This window comes from Nelusetta ayraudi, unplaced genomic scaffold (genome assembly GCF_046127955.1).
Source record: "Nelusetta ayraudi isolate G7.1 ecotype Tasmania unplaced genomic scaffold, CSIRO-AGI_Nayr_v1 ptg000004l, whole genome shotgun sequence".
NCBI classification, from domain to species: domain Eukaryota; kingdom Metazoa; phylum Chordata; class Actinopteri; order Tetraodontiformes; family Monacanthidae; genus Nelusetta; species Nelusetta ayraudi.
The window spans coordinates 5,792,359-5,812,500 of NW_027466054.1; the positions used below are offsets into that span (position 1 = coordinate 5,792,359).

General features: G+C 43.9%; 1 protein-coding gene across 2 annotated transcripts in view; it reads right to left on the reverse strand.

Moving 5' to 3' along the window:
• Nucleotides 1–1,497: 1,497 nt before the first annotated feature.
• pcdh7a (protocadherin 7a) overlaps nucleotides 1,498–20,142 on the reverse strand; it is a 45,883-nt gene continuing 27,238 nt past the window's right edge. Inside the window, exons 4-6 of one of the 2 annotated variants that reach the window (XR_012927271.1) lie at nucleotides 8,186–8,387; nucleotides 2,095–5,859; nucleotides 1,498–2,008 (exon numbers count right to left, since the gene is read on the reverse strand). Coding sequence is in view for 1 of the 2 variants with exons in the window: in XM_076030994.1 (XP_075887109.1) it covers nucleotides 5,321–5,859; nucleotides 8,186–8,387 (741 nt within the window). In the remaining variant the exon portion in view is untranslated. Of the gene's footprint in view, nucleotides 5,860–8,185; nucleotides 8,388–20,142 lie in introns of both variants that reach the window. The other variant, XM_076030994.1, reaches the window with a different exon arrangement.

A 20,142-nucleotide genomic window follows, 5' to 3' on the forward strand; every position in this document is an offset into this window, starting at 1 on the left:
GCACTCGTTTCTCATTAAAGCTGTGAAGTTGAGAAGAACCTTTTGAAATTTGTAGCTGGAAAAAAAATTAGATATTAAACATGCTGCTATGTTAATGAGTAAAACATAACATTTTGTGACACATCACAGTGGTTCCAAAGCAGTGTAGTGAGACATTGAATAGTGTGGCATTGCTGTAAGTCATCAGAACACGATAAAACCATTTGATGTTTCATTGCTTTTATAATGTTCCCTGTACTGGGTAGTACAGTCCTCCATACACATTTTGCACACTGCAAATCACAAATCAAGCATGTCATAATAAACACTCCTCACCTAAAATGGGTAGAAGCAGTACAATGACGCTAGCTTGCTAGATAGCTTTGGTATCTACTGGCCAGGTAACTAGCAAGGCAGACAAACTTAATTTTTGCCTTTTCCTATAGGAGGTGATACATCAATTTACTTATTGACAAAGTTTTTGTCAGTAACACTGCAGAAATTGCTTATTTACACATTATTAAATCCTGTGTATGATCACCTAATGCAAGAATGTTTTCAAGACTGTATGTCACATTAAACCTTTTTAGAGTATGCATGCAAGTCACTTCAGCTGCTTCTTTATTTGTAGCCTGGTGTTTTCTATGGCCTGCAGAATTTGCATTAATTACTAAATTTAGATCAATGTCCAGATCCGCAGTTTTGGTGCGTGAACCCTTTCTGACCTTTGCTGGAACTTCAAACGTCTTCTAATAAGTAATACTGGTTTTGACCACACGGTGCCACTGCTGCATACTGGGCCAATGACTGGTATTGTTCTTGACATTTTGAGTCCTTCAAACCATTGACTTCACACTAATCTTTGCAGCGTGCTGCTAATACCTCTGAAATGTGCGCTGATTAGTCGAAGACCAAATTGCTCTCCACATCTTTAAAGTTTTCTCGCAGCAGAATCCGGTTCAGAAAAGTTCAACTTTCCAAAGATAAAGTCGATTTATTTCCCAACATTTCAGAGATAATATATTCCAGTCAGTGTGCTTCTCAGTGAGGTGCAAAATTGACATTACCCCATTAAAATAAGACTATCAGGTTGTCGTCCCGCTGAATGGAAAGATTCCTGCTCTGTTGGCTGGCTGTGAAATCTCTTTAAAATTGAGGTTGTGACCTTAGACCCCGAGAAGATCATTCAAGTCCATACAAGTTTTATTTATTTATTTTTTTAACCTCCATCACGTTTATTTTCTTAGATATCTAAATATGAACGATCTCGAGCTTACATGATCTTTTGTAGAGGTATAAAACTAAAACAAACCCTGCTAATTATTTTATTCCAGCCTTTGAAACACTTTCCAATGGCACCAAAACATCTTTGATTCAAGAAAAAAAAAAAAATGTGGAAGTGTTTCTGTGTGTATGGCCATGGAGCTAAAAAGCTGAACTTCAAGCTGACAGTCCTGTGGCTGCAACATATTCTAATCCTCAGTTGAGTTTGGAAAAAAATGTGAGCAGGCAGACAAGAATGTTTGAAGTTTTTAATGTCAAATTCAAACTTTTACACGATTCATCTTCGTACCAAACGGTTTCGCCAACAGCGCCTCCGCCCCTCGTCCTCCTCAAATGCAATTAGTTGATAAGGTAATTACAGGAACGCAGCAGCAAAAACAAAAAAAGCGTCTATCCCGTAAGAGAAAAAACAAAGAGGCAAATAAAAAAAAACACTTTTTTCCTCTTTTTTTTCCTCGAGTGCAGATTTGTAGACCTTAAGCATGCCATTGTCTGTTACGGTTTCCAGTTGTCTGTTCTACAGTGTAGTTTTATCTTACATGGCTATAAGGGTAACATCACGAGAAAGAGAGAGAGAGAGAGAGAGAGAGAGAGAGAGAGAGAGAGAGAGAGAGAGAGAGAAATAAAGAGAGAGAGAGAGAGAGATGACGGGTACATGATGTGCAACCAAGTGTCTGTTTTTCAAAATGTCTCAGATGTTCCGCTGCTCCTCTCTGTCGGTCTCCTTCCTTTGTTTTGCTGAAGACTGAAACATATTCATGTTTAAACGTGCAGTTAAAAAATACAAAAAAAAAAAAAAGAAATAAAAAAATAAAAAAATAAGATACCCACCCACACACAGAGAGACAGCAAGTTCCCTTCAATCCAGATGGGAGAGTTTGAAAAGGTGCCACCAAAGAACCTGCCTTAAAACAGCAGTTGGAGGAAATATGCGGCACTTTTGAGTCGTCGGGGTTGTGATTCATCCCTTTTCCCAAGCTGACACACTGGATGCAGTACCGTCAGTGTCCGAGGCATTGACACGCACACGTCTCCATCTTCCAGAAGAGGGATGAGGGGGGTAGGTGTGGGGGTGGGGCAGGGGTGGGGGCGCTCCTGTGCTTGCAGTCTGTCCGCCTTGGCCGCACCATGCGGGACGCTGTAATTGTTGTCACCCAGCGGTTCTTAATGTGAACTCTCCTCGACCAGATTAGCTCCACGTGGTGTCCCTGGAGTTTCCTTACATCCTCAGCGCAGTCCATTTACACAGTAGTGGTTGGAGGGTAATAAAGGCTTAGGGAGCCAGGACATGAGTGGTCTCAAACAACTAAAAGGCTCTTTTTCTTTTTTTTTTAAACCAGCTTGTAAAATTGGAAGGTATTTACAGGAAGTGTAATTACATACACAGGCTCTCTTGGCCTGTTTAGCATAGCTCGTCGCCACTGGCACCTCTTGCAACCTCTTGTACCGAGTCACCTTTTCGGTGGAGAGACAGTCGAGTAGCGAAGCGTGGCTCAAAAACAGAGATAGAACCCAAAAAACAAGCGTAAAGAAAATTCAAGATTGCTGCAGGCGTTACCTGAGTGCTGTCCTTCTAAACAAGAATCTGTTATCTGTCATATTTCAGTCACCCACGCCTCCCCCCCTGACCACCTACCATCGCCCGACCCGAAACAACGGGGGCCAAACCAAGAAGGCGCGCTCGCCGTCAATTTCCAGCAGCGTTACATTCGCCTAACCAGACATTAATGAGATCAGCGCAGATCAAGGGAGGAGGAGAGCGGAGAAATGAAAACTCATTAAGACCGCAGGGACGACCTAACCCTATTATCCCTATCACACCAGCGAACCACACACTGATGATGGGAATTAAGATGTGCTGGCCTCGATCCTCAGCCTCAGCTCGTCAGGCCCCGGTGCAGCCGAGTGTGTCTGGATTCCTGCGGTGGTGGGCTGCCGGGGGAAGGACGAGTCTCGGAGAAGTGCGTTCATCTGTGCCAGTTTCGGCACAGCGGTCCGGGGCGCGTCCGGGGTCGTTGCTGTGCAGCGGAAAGTGAAAAAAAAAAGAAAAAAGAAAGAAAGAAAAAAAGAGGGGTGGGGGGTGGGTAACGGCAGAACTGTGTGCTCCCACTACACGGTGTTCTCCGTTGTCACGGCCTCCCTGGCACCTTCCGTCTCATCGAGAGAAGGGGGGAAAAAAAAGGCCCGTGATTCACCCCGAGTTACTCCACGCTGAAGAGGGAACAGTTTAATCCGCTGAAGCTACCTCCCTGGCTGCCATCAGAACCCCCCAAACCCCTCACCAATCCTCCTGTAAGCACACAGATATAGTACAGATGTATCCAAACCGGCGTAGTATCCAAAAAGGCGTGTATTTTAAAAAAGAGAAAAAAGTAAGCGTTATCTTTTTTTTCCATGCACTTTTTTTTTTTCCTTTTCCTTGCAGAAATGTGCGTTTTTTTTTCTTCTTTTTTTTCTCCCTTCCTTCCGAGTCCTACTTACAGTATGTGGAATATCTCATATTCCCACATTTTTTTTTTCTTATCGTTATCATACAGTAGATGTCACGTCTGAAGCTCCTGCTAATGTAGCCTCGAACATCAGTCACAGAGATGAGTACTTATTTAAATACATTTCATGTTTAAATACTGGCTGGGAGGGAGCAGGCAAATGCTACAGCTAGTTTAATGAGAGGCAGTGTGTGTGAGGAAATGATGAGTGCCAACACACACAGCGCACATGAACTGCATATTGAGCACATCCTTGTATTGGTTTGCGTTTTTTTAAGTCTTTTTTTTTCAAAGATGGTGTATGTGCTTATTTTGTTTTTCTTTCTCTTTTAGTATGAAAGTAAATGCAGGTTATTATATATGCTATTTTACACAGCCATTGGCTCATGTCATAACCTGTGGTCCTTATGCGCGTTCACATTTTTGCAGGTGCACACTATGGGCCGGTTGTGTCTACATGCTCAGGTCTGCGCTCAGGAGTGCGTGCAAAAGTGCATGTTTACACGTGTGTCGCGTGTGTGCGAAAGAGCCTTCATCGTATTTAAACACTGTTTGGTTGCTGTAAGTGTGACGGACCTCAGCATGTCAGTCTGCTCTGAGGCTTTATCAGGTACAGTACATACAGTATACATACAGACGGGTTGTGCTGGGAAAAAAAAGTATTTTCACACGCTCGACAATGGTGGCACTGACACTATGAGAACCACGTATGGTTACGTTTGATTATCACAAAGTCTTTTGACATTGCTGCAGTTTGTTCATTTTTTTTTTTTTTTTTGAACGTCAATGTCTGATTTTTGAGATCAGCACTTTTTCTCCCCCAACCCTTCCCCAGCCCCATCCCCACTTGGTGTATCTGTACAGCTGGCACACTGTTGGTGCATTGATTCGTTAAGACTCACAGGATTAGCAGTTTGAATGGTTAATATCCTCCCACTGCAGTACAACAGAGTTGATTAGAGATGTTTGATTGGTTTGAATTACATCCAAATAACTCAATCAAAGACCCATGACTCTTTTTTTTTGTTCCTTCTGTTTTGACTGGATAGGACCTCTGTTTTTCCACCGGCAGATGGTTCACCATTTGAGTCCAAGTCTCGCTTGCCGTAGCCTCAGTGAACGCACCAAAGAATGCACCAAAGTATTTATAGAAGCAGGTTTTACTCAGTTTCCGTCTCTCTCTTCTTCTCCCAGATCCCTCTGAGGGTCAGGCATGCATTGGATTCAGGTAAAAAAAAAGAAGAGATGAAGTTGTCCTCCTCCACATGGACATTAATAGGACGTTTGCCTGCAGGCAAGTCTCGCTATTATTTAAAAAGGCTTTTTTTTTTTTTTTTTTTTTTTAAACAAAGTACTCCCGGTCAAACCTCACCCCAGAGTTGATCCATCGCTTGCTTAAGATTAAGTGCCTATAAATAGTAGTCAAAGTCCAAACGGTTGCAATTGGATTTTCAGTATCTTGAAAACACTTCCTCTGATGCTAACATATCTTTGTTTTAAAGACCTTCCCAACTAATCTGCCTTCTGAAGTCTTCATGTGTGACGATGACTGCTCCGCTGCAGGGTCGTCACAGGTAGACCTCGCGGCGCGACAGCGTGAGGCAGGACGCGGTCTTGTAATCTCCCCCTGTTCGCGTCAGCGGTATGACCTCAGGTGGGTTCTGGCCTTCTCCTCCTTCCTCCTCTGGCTGGCGCCTTGCCAATCCTGCGCTGCTGAAGGTGTCGTAGGAGGCCGAAGTCATCTTGCGGTTCAGAAGGTTACGGTTGTGATCGCCCACGTTCCTGTTGCGGTCTCCGCGGCCCAGGGTGCCGAGAGGATCACCGTTGGCCATGGGTAATCTCTGCCCTTCTACGCTAACGACCACGCCGGGCTCGGAGCTCCCGGCGCTGCCTGCGCTCTCACTGTCACTCTCGTGGTCGTTGCCGCGGAGGTTGTTGTTATCGTCTCCTGGCGCAAAAGTCGAAAGCCGTGGGGGGTCGCTGCCGTGGCGCTGACGCTGGCGTGGCGAAGGGCGAATGGGCATCCAACAAGTGTCAGAGTGGCCAAACTCATCGCACTCTCTGGTGCACTTTCCGGTCAGAGCCACGTCTGGCAGCTGTCTGGCATCTGGACACAGAGGAAAGAGTGGGGGGATTAGTAAATGATGACTTCTGCAGAAGAAGCGGTCAATAAAATAATTATTTCTTACTAATTATGTTAGTGTGGGTGTGTATATATATATATATATATATATATATATATATATATATACATATATATATATACATATATATATATATATATATATATATACACCCACACATTTATAATATGCATATATGTATATCTATATTTTGTTATGCTATTATTATTATGTTATCATGCTATGTTGAAAAACAGAAACATGACCCTCAGCAGTTCACAGGGTGAAAGGTGAGGTCAGTGCAAACGCAGAATGAAGCCACTGAGTTATTAATCGGCGGAAATTACAATGACAAACGTTAACGTCTTCACGCGCAGAATTATGGAATTAACATGCGGTGAGCATCTTTTTGTCCCACGGGTGTTGATTTAAAAGGTTAGTGAGGCCACCGGAGGCTGACTGCAGTAACCATAAGGTCAAGAGTCAAAGGTCAAAAGGATGTTTATGTCGGCCTGCAGTCTGCAGATCAATACTGACAATATGTTGATTATAGACGAGATGTGCAATATATAATGTGAATGTGGCACTCTTCTCCGAATCAAAAAAAAAACTCTCCTGGGCTCATGTGACAGTATGAAAACGTTTTAAACATCATGTCACACCATGGGCAACAGACAATACATGGCATTGCGTTGCTGCTGGGCTCCACATTAATTAAGGATAAAGCATTTAAACTGAGATATCAGTCATCCTACTTTAGCCAACCTCTAACAGACAGGGGTTTTACCTGTTGCAAGAAATTTGGCGGATTCCAAAAAACCAATTAGCTACCTTAACAAATGAAGAGGCAGGAGGTACGTGGGCAGGAAGCATTCGCTCTAGGCTAAACACCATGGAAGAAGACCAGGGAGGAGAGGCACTATAAGTTGGGCACAATAGCTGCGGCTAGAGACTTGAAACAGAACCGGGTGTAATTGTCACACAAACCATAGAAAAAAAGACACTAACCGCGCTATCCGCTTTCATGTCAATTGGCCTTAACAAATCAAAATGAACTAAATTGACCACACTCCAAGCGTTTATCTTGTCTCGCCTCACACTTTGTACTGGGTCTCTTTCCAAGATGAATATGTGACATACATATGGGAGGCATTCCAGCAAGAGTGGCAGGTCAGCATACACAAGCAGAAAATATTTATGATAAACTTCTGTCAGAATCACCACGAGGACTCCCCTGTTCAATTCCTTTTGCTAGTTTTACAACGGGTCAAAACATTCAACCACTCAACAACAGCCTTCAAGGTCGGCGTGAATTCAGTGTGCTGCAACCAATTCCCCAGGTTTGGTTTGACCATAACAAGAGGATAAATGAAGACAATTTCTTTTCAGCCTCTCTCCATCTCTGACAAAGACTTGCTATGAAAAGGTAAAAAACCCAACAAAAACCCAACCTGCACTCCTGTTGATTTGAGCAGGTGACTGACAAGGACACAGGCGAGTCCGCAGCACAACATTTTGCTACACGTCACCTTTAATAAAACAGCTTTTCACAGATGACACAAGCATATGCAGACAAGACAATTATTCCTTTCTGTGGCGCACATTCCCATCCCGTGAGAGGCGATGGTTTGAATATAATCACAGTCACTTTCGCCTGTGTTTTCCAGAGTGGGGAGTAACAAAGTACAAATACTTTGTTACTGCACAAAGGTAAAATTTTCAGCTCTCTGTACTTTACTTGAGTATGATTTTCTCATGACTTTTTATTGTTACCCACTATGTTATTACTCACTGTGTTGATAACAAAAACAGCTTTGCTTTTTACTTCTTACATTGGAAAAACATGCTTGTTACGTCTGTATTTAAAATATACAATTTCTGTTCAAAGAAATTCACTTATTATTTATAATAGCTTTTATTTCTTGAAGTGGAGCGATTTGAACCCTGCTATTGTGTAGTTATTTAGAGGGAGATTATTTTAGAGTACCTCAGCTTTGGAGTCACAGAACTATGACAGATTACAGTTTGGTTGTGCATTGGCAGCTGTTAAAAATGATCTAGAGGCTCATGCAAGTCAGTTCAGGCAAGACATTTCTGTCACAACTTTCTCATTTTTGCAAAATTATCAACAAATGTATCGTTTCATTAATGTCAAAACATTAATGCCATTAAAATATTTTCAGTTACTTAAGAACATTTCAGGACCTGAACTTTCTTACTTTTACGTAAGCAAAAGAGTCGAATCAGTACTTTTACTAACTTACAGTACAGAATATGAATACTTTTGCCACCTCTCTTTCTCACACTGACCATTTTCCACGTGCTCCTCCTCCCCAACGCTGCCCTCCGGTGTTGTGCGCTCATAGCCCTCCTCGGGAAGTGGCAGGGCTCCAAGCCGCGGCCCTGATGAACTCTTGCTGCTGGGAGTTTCGGAATCCTCCAGGCCGCTGTCATAACAACCGCCGTCGTGGGGCTGGCTGACGACCGAGAAGGTCACCCGTCGTAGGGTCCCCTGCAGGAAGAAAACGTGTGCATACACACAATATGGGATTAATCATCCAGGATTTTCGAATCTGAGATCCCAAATCTGGGGGATTAGGCAGTTGGGCAGGGGTCTGCAAAGACATATTGAGATTAACTCATCGTGTTCGCCTTGATTATGAGCTTAGCCGTTACGCCGCAGCGTAATAGTTCTCGACCAATCACGGCCTCTTCTAAACTTTGTGGACGGCTTTTAATTCCAGTTGGGATTAATGCAGATGTTTACAAACCGCTGGAATAGAGACACTTATTTTTCATCTGGAATGGTGCCTACTTGCAACAGCTGCGTGATACAGAGCTCAAAGTAGGTGGCAAAGTAAACAAAAGGAGTGAATTTATTTGTCTGAGGACGTCCAACGATTTTGTGATTGTTTCAGGAAAGAAAACAAAACAGGAACGCAGAGACATCATTGAATCTTCTGTGTCTCCAGATGCAGCTGTGCTTTAGTCAATGAGTGACAAGTTACAAAAAACAAAAACAAGGCACTGCAGTCAAACCAACCCTGATGACACCTCCCTGCAGTAAATACTGTGAATGTAATGAGAACATGAAGGTAGCTACACTCATTTGTAACTGAATATTATTAATACTCAGTGGCACTCAGTTAGGCGCAAATTGGGTGTCCAGCTGTTTCAAGACGTGGTTGAACTTTTTCATGACCTGTTTTTTTGTTTTTTTGTTTTTTTGCAGTAAACATTATTCATCCTGAGCAAATTAGACTTTTTAAGTTTTGAAGCTGTTTCAAATAATATGTAAATAATATAAGTCCTATCTTTTTTAGTCATATTATTTTTAGACCTTTTGTCCTGCTGCCTTTTGTATTATAATTCATTTATGCTATTACCTTATCATCATGTTTTTTTTCCACATTTTTTCTGTCGTGCTTAAAGGTACAGTTCCACCCAAAACAGCCGCTGCCTATTGTGGTGCTATAGTACTCAACAATAGGCACAACAAGCCTGGTTTTACAGTATTATACAAAAGCCCAGAATACTTGTCAGTCGTGACTGTGAACATGCTCCTGACTAAGAGGCGACACTTGATATTTTGCCTCAAAACTGCAGAGCGTTCTTGAGTTTTAAATGACACCATTTGAGTGTTGGGGCATGGTGTGTATGCTTTGCTGTTGTTTCTTTTATGGTTGGATTCCTGGGCATCTTTTTTAATGACCTAAATAAAGCTACGAGTGACTTAACAGTACAAGGAGAAGCAGCTCTTTCATTTGCATCCTGTACCTGCACCTGTCAACGGATACCACCACCCCCAGTGTGGCAAATCTCCCAAATCCTGCGAGTCAGAGAAGACTGACATCATGCCGTCACTGACGCTTCTACACACACATCGCTCCAGTTTAGCTTAGTATACCCGTTTTCACTTCGGTAGAAAAAAAGAAGAAGAAGGAAAGAAAGAATGGAGACGACTGCAGTAAGTCGATGCTGAGAGAATATCAGAGAGCGTTAAATGACTCCGTCTGGCCCCGAGGGATCACTCTGCACCAGGAAGCCAATTTCTATACAACACCCTTCATATCTCCTCTCAAACTCATTTATCTGCTCGGAAAATTACAACCCTTTCAATTTAGATCTGCTTCGAAACGTGCAGCATGTGGAGAGGCAGTGCGGGAACGGAGGCAGATTAGGGGCGGGGAAACCTGCGCCTCCAGGATAATCCGAGAAGGAAATTGACGGACGGACGGCTGGCGTAAACGCCTGGACCAGACTCGGTTCATCTTTTCCGTCCAAACAACTGGAGACTGGAAATTGAACGTTCAAACTCTGCAATGCGCGAGGCGAGGCGAGGCGAGGCGAGACGAGACGGAAACACAGCAAAATTAATTAGGCAGACGCGGGGAATTAATAGAGCACTTGTTTCTTCTGCCATTTCCCAACAAAGCGCCGATGAAACGGGGTTGAGTGACAGCCGGGATGGTTAGGACGGGCGAGGCGGAGGAGGAGATATTAGAGTCTAACGGAGAGGCGGCAGCTCTTGGCATCTCAGAGGCTTCATCTTAAGTCTCCACAGAGGAGGCGATGTATTTTTAGTCATTAGCTGGGATGAGGCAGTCCAACCTCTTTCCTACTTGTTAGGACCAAGGGCCATGGCACAGAAATTAATAAATGTGTGATAAAAGCAAGAGGCGGCGAGAGAAATGAGGATCATTCTTTTTTGCTCCTTCATGTTATTCGTGTGATCTTCCCCCGATGAGTTTTTGTTTTGTTTCAAAGTCAAAAACATCATAGAATATTAAGAGCTCAACAGTACGACAGTATGTTTTGAGTAGATGATCAAAAAAAACCTAGTTAGTTCATCATCATAATGTGTGAACCTTAAACTGTCCTTGATCCCAACATAAAGAGAGCCGACCTGCCTTTGTACATTTTCCTGCACTGCTTCATGTGTAGGGTGACGGGATCAAACGGGGACAAACAGAGACCTCTGAAATTGTTTCCCATCGTCCTTCATTTCAAGGACCAAACAGAGCTTTCAAAAATGTTGTTTAAAGCGATATCCCAGGATTTCAACCGAGGAAATTACCATTTTAATCAAGAGCTTCTGGCCTTTAACTGTTGGGGCTGTTGCAGTGTTGAGCCTAAACGACATGTTGGACCAAAATATTCACGTCTCACGTCTGTCTCACGTCTCTTAATTTCCCTGAGGGAGTCATCCCAAAGGGATCAATAAAGTCTCTATCTATCTATCTATCTATCTATCTATCTATCTATCTATCTATCTATCTATCTATCTATCTATCTATCTGTATGCTGACGTTTCCTTATTTGATGAGTAATCATTAGTAAGTATACATCCCTATCTAGTTCATGGATTCAATTGACGCCTCATGATCAAACATCAATTAAACAACAACAGTTTTTTTCCAGCCTGCCACAAATGTTTTTCTTATAGACAGGCATCCAACAGATGCAACTAAACACTGAAGCTCTGCGGCGGAATTCGGACAAAATGAGTCGAGTCAGCAAACTGCAAATCTTACTCTCCCCCTCTTTACAAGTTTAGCTGCTCTGGATGTGTCAACCGACGCAGAACAAAAAACAACAGTCTGCTGAAATGAGAAAAGTTGAAAACAGCTCACCCTTTGGCAGCTGTCACATGACATCGAACATTAGTGCAGTCTTGAAAAGGGGATGTTGTCCATCACTTTGCAAATGCGCTGAACTGCGAGACTCAAGTATGAAATTTAGCAGATCCGTCTCTTTTTCAGCCAGTTGGAAAAGAACCAGAGCAGTCAGCATCAGAACCTGTGGGTCGGATTTAGTTAGCAGCAAATAGCTGCCAGCAGTCAGTGCTGCCATGTTACCAAACGACGTGATTGGCCTGTTTTCATTCTTACAGATGGAATGAAATCCATCCAAATTATTCTACTGGAGAGGAAGAAACCTTATTGTTTCCATTCATTTTGTTTGTCCTGTCACCTTCAAAGTTCTTTCCAAAGGTCCTGCCCTTTCCCAACATGTTTTTTTGGGCTGTTTCCCACATGGAAATATATCCCGTGGATATGTGAAGCCTTTGATCTGCTGTGTCAGGGAATGCGCTACGCCTTCCCGTAAACCAAACAAAATGACATCACAGGGCGAGTGCTTTCATTTAAATTAGGTGCCGCGACAGAAACTGTGTGGCGGGCTTTGTCAGAGCGCAGCCTGGAGTCGGCGCCGTGCATTCACCAACGATCGTGATTTGATTTTTTTTTTTTAAGATTCGCACGTCCTGATGATGCACCGGACACTAAGAGTGGGATTAGCGTTAAAATTACAAAAATAAAATAAAATAAATAAAAATCAACTTGCTCCCCCAGGGCAGAGCTCGTCGGATGCGCCAGCCAGTCCCTGCAATTGTATGTATCTGGTGCAGGAGGCTGACAGTGTTTGGGTGTGTGTGTGTGCGTGCATGCGTGCGTCCTTGTTCTCTTACAGAATTCATCTGTTCAGCCATGATTCCATCTAATTCAATTTCCCTCCTCCATGCCTCTGTCTGGCCAGAGGCATGTCCCCTTTCATTTTTTCATCCTGCTAATTCTATTTTCTCTTGACTCCCCTCTCTGGGCCGCCCCTGCCGTCCACTCTGCGTATCCCAGCTGTAACTCTCGCTGCTTTCTTTGTTCCTGCCTCAAAGAAAGCGGGCGGCCCACCCGCCCCTCCCATGCGCTTCCCTTCTTCTCTTGCCAGTCAGCTTTATGATGCGTCGATCGATGATGTCCTTGACCTCGTTATGAGTCCCTCTCCTCTTCCCCACCACGGGCTTTATTGACCCATAACTCCTCTGCACTCCCTAATCCCCCACCCCCCCACCCTCCATCCACCCCCCACACTTCCCGCCTTTTTCCCCTCAACCCTCTGTCTGCTCTCTCTCAAAGTCTTTTGCTCATTGGTGACCCTCTCTTCTTTTCTTTTGCCAAGTTCTATTATTTTGACAGTTTGTAGTCATTAAATTCTACAAAGTGTCCACGTCCTCCCCTGACTTCTTATCACGATCTTTCCTTTCAGAATTTAGCTTCACGCCTTTTCACCTCTGCTACCCTTGAACATTCCAAGAAACACTTGAAACTTTTCTTCATTGCCTTCATTTGATCTCTTTCCATTTCCCGTCTGCTCATTTTGGTGTTTAAGCCTCAGCCTAATCACCCCATTGATGTTTTTCAACCTGACCAACAAAGCAGGAGGCACCTTTGACTTAACTGGCTAAACAATTGCACATCCCGAATACATATTGCATGTTGGCATGTACAATGACACATGCACACACACACACACAACCGTTTGTGCACGCACCAATGCTGATGAATTGGCTGAGGTCCAGTGTGGCCTATGAATTCATGGCTGATGGAATATTAATTGAGTTTGACGGAGGACATAAAAAAACCTTCCCCTTAATCTGACACGGGCCATTACAGTTCAATACTGACACGGGAGCCTTACTCATCCCGCGTGGCAGCGTGAGTGTGTTTGTATATGTGCTCCGAATGCAATTGTAAATGCATCTGGGCATTGCGATACAGTATGCGAGTCATTGTGGAGTTATTTTTGGCCCATCTGTGTGAATCAAACAGAGGGAACGATGGATTTGAACTCAGCATAAACTTATCCATCTGAATCCCCAGCACTCAGAGGGAACAAGCTTTCATTTCAGGCAAAGTGTGTGTCTGCCTGTGTGTGTGCGTTGCCGTGCGCTTGTGTACGAGTGAGACATCGCACCTTTTGTGTTTGTGCGCTCGCTGCCGTGGTTGAGCGCGAGACTTTCAAAGCCTGCAGGATGTGTTATGTCAGCTCGCGAGCGTACGCTGGCGCTCGTGCGCGCTCGTTTGAAGTGCGAAGGGGTGGCGCGTGTGTGCGTGCGTGCGTGCATGCACAGGTTGGTTCAGTCATCAAGGTAATTAGTGTGTAAACCTCCTCGCTGTCGGTTCAAAGAGAATTAACGAGCTCTAGTTAATTAACAGTCTCCCTCTCTTCTCGTTACACGCGTCTCCATATTCAACACGTGTGTTTGCCTATGCATGTGCAACATCTGCACATCTGACTGTGTGCTCGTGAGCACATTCGGATATGTTTTTGTTTGTCTGTCTGTGCCCGTCGTCACTCTGGTGCGCATAATGAACACACAGGAAGGGGCTTAAGCACACACCAAAATTACAAGCACGGCTGCGGGACAAGCGCCACGTTTTCCTTTGGCCTGCTGCTCGATCTCATTCATGTCTCACAATGAGAAGGATAAAGCTGCTGGTAATGAATGAATGTATTATTAATTAGCTTATTGCATACTCTTTGTGCTACTTATTACCTCTTTAGTGCGAAACAAGTGTCAGGGTTGAAGTGTGACGTCAGCCTCGCTGCAAACAAAATACTTTTTGTGTGCGATTTTTACACACACGCTGACACGTTTTCTACTAAACGTGTCATATGGTGACCAACCACAGAAACTTAAAAGGAGTTTCTGCACCAATTATAATTGAACTGGCTTTATAGTGGTGCCATTAATGTAATTGTTGAGGATTTATGGCAGTGCTTTGCTCCTGAACTGGTGTTTGATAGCGGTACTGCGGCCGTATCAAGGCTCCTCTGTAACTCCATTAGACCTTGACAGCTTGTTTATTTTAGTTGCCCGCTCTTCCTGGCCCCCTTGCTCTTGTTTATTGAGAGACACAAACAAATGAAACTCCTTTTTATTCTTATTCTTATTATTTATTTATTCTTCTTATTTTTTTATTTCTTTTTTTTTTTTTTTTTATCATTTTCTAACATTTACTGCTTGCTGATCAATCAGGACATTGTTATTTAGTCTGATTGTGAGTAGGCCCGTTCATGGAGTGATGGATTGGGTTTTCATCTTTCTTTCTCCAACACTACTGCACATTCAGACAACAACGGGGGGGGGAAAACACATTTCCTCGTTTCTGTGTTGAAGCTGAGGGCAGAAGCTGGACAGCTCTGTGAGCCAAATGTCAAACAAACAGACACCTGACAGCCTATTTGTAATCTCTCCCTCTGGACACACAATTTTCCTAATGTTGACTGAGGGGTATAGCTTGCAGGTTAATATCCGTGGATGTTGTCCTCCAGGCTGTGGACACATGATAATTGAGGAAGTGGCTCGTAAGCGGCTTAGGAGCTCTCCTGGCTGAGATGACCTATTGAATCAGCCATAAAATATGGCTGATTTAAGACTGATCGATTTGGATATTTCCTTGGCTGATACGGATATAAAGCACACAGGGCCGTACTTAAACCTGGAGTGCAAATATATGTTTACATTACACTGATTAAGTGAACTGCGCTGGATAAATCTCTTAGCTTTGGGCTATCCCGCAGTAGCTCCTGGTATTGATGAGATTTAAACTAGGGGGCAGGCCACAGCCACGAGAAGTACTTTGGATGCTTGTACAGGCAAGTCGATGGTGCTTGAGTTATTATTTTTACCTCCAGACAGAAGATATATATACACTATTACTTGCTGCTAGTGTACAGTGACCAAGATTTGAACCAACAAAATGAATCTGAGGTGATTTCTATCCTTTATTTCTTTGTTTTGAAATGTCACTGGATTCTGTCTCTCCTCAACTCCACAAATACCTGTCTATGAATAGTGGGTTACGCTGCTTGATGAAACGTATGCAAAATTGAAACCCTTTGTTAGTGCATACAGTGTTGGCATTGGGTCTGATTTATTCATTAGGTGTAAAAAGAGAAAAAAAAAGTGGTGATCCATGACGTGATCCATATTCAATTCTGTTGGTTGCAGTGGACTGTGAATGTGCTGTCCATAGGCCAAACACAGCTTCACGGTTGGCAAATCCACAGGACCTCGGTTTGGAAATATTTTATGTCAGACACCAAAACCAACACAGCAACTTCTAATGTGTGTAAAAGCCAACGTCTCAAGATCCAGAGGTAATGTTGCATTGTATAACACATGGACATTCTATCCAGCGTCCTCAACAGATGAACCTTTCTTGTTTACTGATTTTACTGCATACACCTTACATTTCTTTGGAATAATTTAATTTGGGGTTTTCATTTAAATAAAGTCTTAAAAAAATATTTGGGGTTTAATTAAGATGTTCATGTGAATTTGATACAAAACACAACAACAACAGCATTATTATTATCATTTTAAAAAGTAACAGTCAACGTTATAAGTATTAGGTTTGGTTTCCAAGTGTGTAAAGACAAAATGTTAATGACAAGTTATTCTTGACTTATTCGTTTAGAACTGCAACAAATTTTAAAATATTTTTGTTATACCACACATATAACAAGCAACATTTGGTTGGGACTAAAAGACCAACATGTACAATGCATGACGCAAGGCATTACACATCGTTTTATTGCACAGTAAAGAATCTGGACTAGGATGAGTGCTCATCTAGTTGTTTTGACTGTCAGTGGGGGAAAAGCAAGGTTGTTGGTTCTGGTTTAAAACAGGGCCGGTGCAGATTGAGAATCCTTAATAGTCTGTAGACATTTCGATCTAATTGGCCTCATGAGTCCATGTCTTGGCCAGTGCTTGTTATCGACCAACCTCATCAGTTAAATGAATATTTGGTCTACCGCAAGTTTAATTAAAGAATTAGTTTACACAAAATGAAATAAAGTGTGTGAGAGTGTTTTCACCAAGTCAATAAATGCAAATATTTGAAACGTGCCAGTGTTTTGCCAAAGAATGCCACCTCTTCCGGTTTTTCATAATGTGATACCTTATTTACTATCAAAAAATGATTGCGGGGATAAAATATCACCCCGCAGCAAATTCCAGCCAGGGATGTGGTGAATATGTAAGGTGATATTGCACCGAGCAGCTACAGCGCAGAGTGAAAACTAATATGCCTGTGTTGACACCACTTGGGTATAGTCCAGGCTTCATATCAGGAATGCTGATCAGTCAAAGTGACCTTTGCTTCTGCTCTTTTGTTTTGACGGCGTTTAGAAATCATGTTGTGCTAATGCAGCCGCTAAAAGAGAAGTGCTCGTACTTCGAGAGCGCTGTGAGTGTTGGAATGAATAAGCGATCTCATTTATTAAACTTCTAGTGTTATTGAAACATAATGGGTTTTTGCTGAGTGTTTCCCCCCTCTAAACAGGGATTTAACATTTTGTGTAGCCTTCACTAAACTGTGACGCAAAGATGGTTTAACGAGAGGGACTACATCAACTTAATGTGGCAGGCATGCTGGCAACAGTTTATTCTTGTTTTTTTGTGTTTTGTGTAAATTTCTTCCTATTTGCCACATTTTTTTTTTTTTATCATTACCGTTTTTAAAAGCAGCACAGATGTCTTATGGTCACATTACAACGGTATATTTTTATTAACACTTACGCTTTAACTTTGACTGTTAAAAAAAGCAACTTGTTGATGTGAATTGGGTGTTATCGTTTACAGAACTGCTAAACCAACCTGTATTTTTAGCACAATGCTTTCACACTTTTTCTTATTCCTTTTGTTGTTTCCCCACATTTTATCACAATGCCAACGGGCAACAATTAGGAAGACATGACAGTGCATTAAGCCACAACTAAGTGACTAAGTCATCCGGTCAAATTTCTCTTTTCCTGGGTTACATTTTCCTGAAGAATCTCAGAAAAAGGTGCGCTTGAGGAGCTGCTGAAATCTCTCCGGGACTGCCGACTCTAAAGTTATGCATCAAAAACAGCGAGAGGGAGAAATGTGCTGACAGGAAGCACCTCGCGGGGCTGTGTGAACAGGACATACGTGTTAACAATTCATTTGACGGTGGTGAATTTACACCACTTATTTAAATATAGAATTGATCTAACTCCTGCGTTTGGGAGCCTTGGGCCCGAGCGGGGCGTGCGCTGCGTTGGAAGGACTTTTCCTGAGGCCAGCCGTCGAAGTGAGCAGATGTCCTGTTTACACAGAGCCGTCGCAGGTCAAACAGGCAGGTAAAGACAAGTGTTGGAGGGAGTGGGGGGTCGGATAGGGGTGCAGAGTGAGAGCGAGCGCACCGGCGACAGATGATGAATAAAACAACTGACGGCCGAGTTAATGAGCAAGAAAAAGAAGGACGAAGTGGAAAAAAAGAACCCAAAAGTGCGGCTAATAAGTGTCTGTGGCAGGATGAAACGCTGAGAAGAGAAAGGGATCGTCTTGAAGAATGGAACACAGCCGCAGACCGACTGAAGTGAAAAAGAAGACAGAGAAGAGACAAAGAGTGCCGTCTGTGTGTGTGTGTGTGTGTGGGGGACTGTTGTGGTATTTGCAGAATGCAGGGAAAAACGGTCGCGAGCAGGTTGAGACTCGGCTCCACTCGGCTCGGGATGAAGCGGTACGAGCGGAATTTCTTCAGCTGTCTGTCTGCCGCACAGATGTTGACGAGCCGAGGCGCCTCGTTACCCCAAAAAAAAACACGCAGGCTCGCGCACGCGTCAGGAATCTCGCAAATTAGGCACACTCGCCCGCTTTGTGCTCGCACTTTGCAGGTGCACAGAATCACATTCAAACATTTATAAGAGTGCAGCAGCTTGTGTGTTGCAGTGGGACCACCTCTGCAGTAGAAGCAGCCCCCCCCACCCCCCACACACACCTTCTTTCATCCCCCTTACTCTGCAGAAACCCCCTCCCCCCCTTCAGACCCTGCCCTTCCTCTACCCTGGCTCATTCTCTCTCTCCCTCTCCCTCCACCGCTGCGTTCCTCCCCTCCAGAAGCAGGTGATGTAGAAGGGTGCTCAGCAGTATCTGACTATCAGGCCTTACTCTGTGAGAGGAATGATAATCACTGTGCTGCACTGCAGAGAGTGAAAGAAGAGAGAGGGAGCGAGGGGAAAGCAGGGAGGGAGGGAAAGGGGGCAGGAGATGGGGGAGGGTGAAGGGAGGAGGGGGGGCAAGTGCGGCAGCCGGGGCTGGGCGGGAGGGGGAGGGAGGGTTCGGTCGGCAAAATCAAACGGGGGAAGAGGGTGAGAGGAGGAGGAGGAGGAGGACTGCAGGGGAGAGGACAAAGAGGAGACGCGGAAGGGAAGAAAAAAAGAAGGAGGGAAAGAAACTGAGCATCAGTTACACGCTCGCTCCCTCCCCAAACAAACATCCCCCTTCCACCACCGCCAACACCACCACGCAGACACTCGCGGCGCTGCTCTAACGACGGCGGCTCTATCGCCGCAGCGTCTTGTCGTACCAGCAGCCCGGTGGAACCGGGGCAGCGCCGGAGAACATTAACTGCAGCGGCGAGGTCATCTGATCGCCACTATGCGGTCCCTCTCACTCTCCTCCACGCTGCTGCAGTCTGCCACCGGGGCCCCCTAGTGGCCGTAGGGGGAACGCGTGTCCGTCCGACGCCTTGTCCCCCCCCACCACCCGCAGTGGGCGCTCGCAAAAACCCGCTTTCTCTGCGTGTCCGCTCGCTGATTAGCCACGACCTCGATACAACCGACTGAGTGCGCTGATGTGGTTTATTCAATTCATTTTTTAAATACATACACACACGCTCAAAAGTTTGGGGTCACTGACTCATTCAAGTCCATTACAACCAGTTTTAAGAAATAATGATCTTGAATGCCTTGCGATCATTATGAGTGCATGGAAACCATTCAAGATGTGCTTAACAAGTATGGGAACATTTTAGTGTTTCATGAAAACCGTTTCCAATGTCTAATTAGCGATGAGTGAATTCCAAGTGCGTAAAATTCTGTGTGAAAAAGTCGGCTGTTTTAAAGAGCCTCAAACATTCACTAATGCTTTGTTTACTCCTTTACAGTTTAGCGCACGCAGCTAAGTTATTATAATACAAAGCTTAGTTTTTGAGATGTTTACTATTTTGCAAGTAATTTTTATACCACTCAACTTTTATCAACGTGTAATGATGGTCATTCAGTCTCTAAAGTCATATTTGAACTAGACATTCAATGCAACAACTATCAAAGCCATCCCATAATGTGTTCAACACATCCTGACTGATTTTCCTGCGCTGGTAATGTTCATAGAGCATTGCAGAGGATTAGTTCATGAAGCTGCTTATAGTGAAGTTCAATGCAGAAATGAGTCAGTGACTCACTTTCTCATTTCTTCCCCAAACTTTTCACTGGTGGTGTGTGTGTGTGTGTGTGTGTGTGTGTGTGTGTGTGTGTGTGTGTGTGTGTAGTAAGGTCTATTGTGGATGTCTGCATGTATGTGGAGAGCAACAGAGAGACAGGGTGGTGGGGTGGGGGGAGGGTGGGGAGGGAGCTGCTCTACATGCGGGTCTACTGCATTGCCATCCACCAGCAGC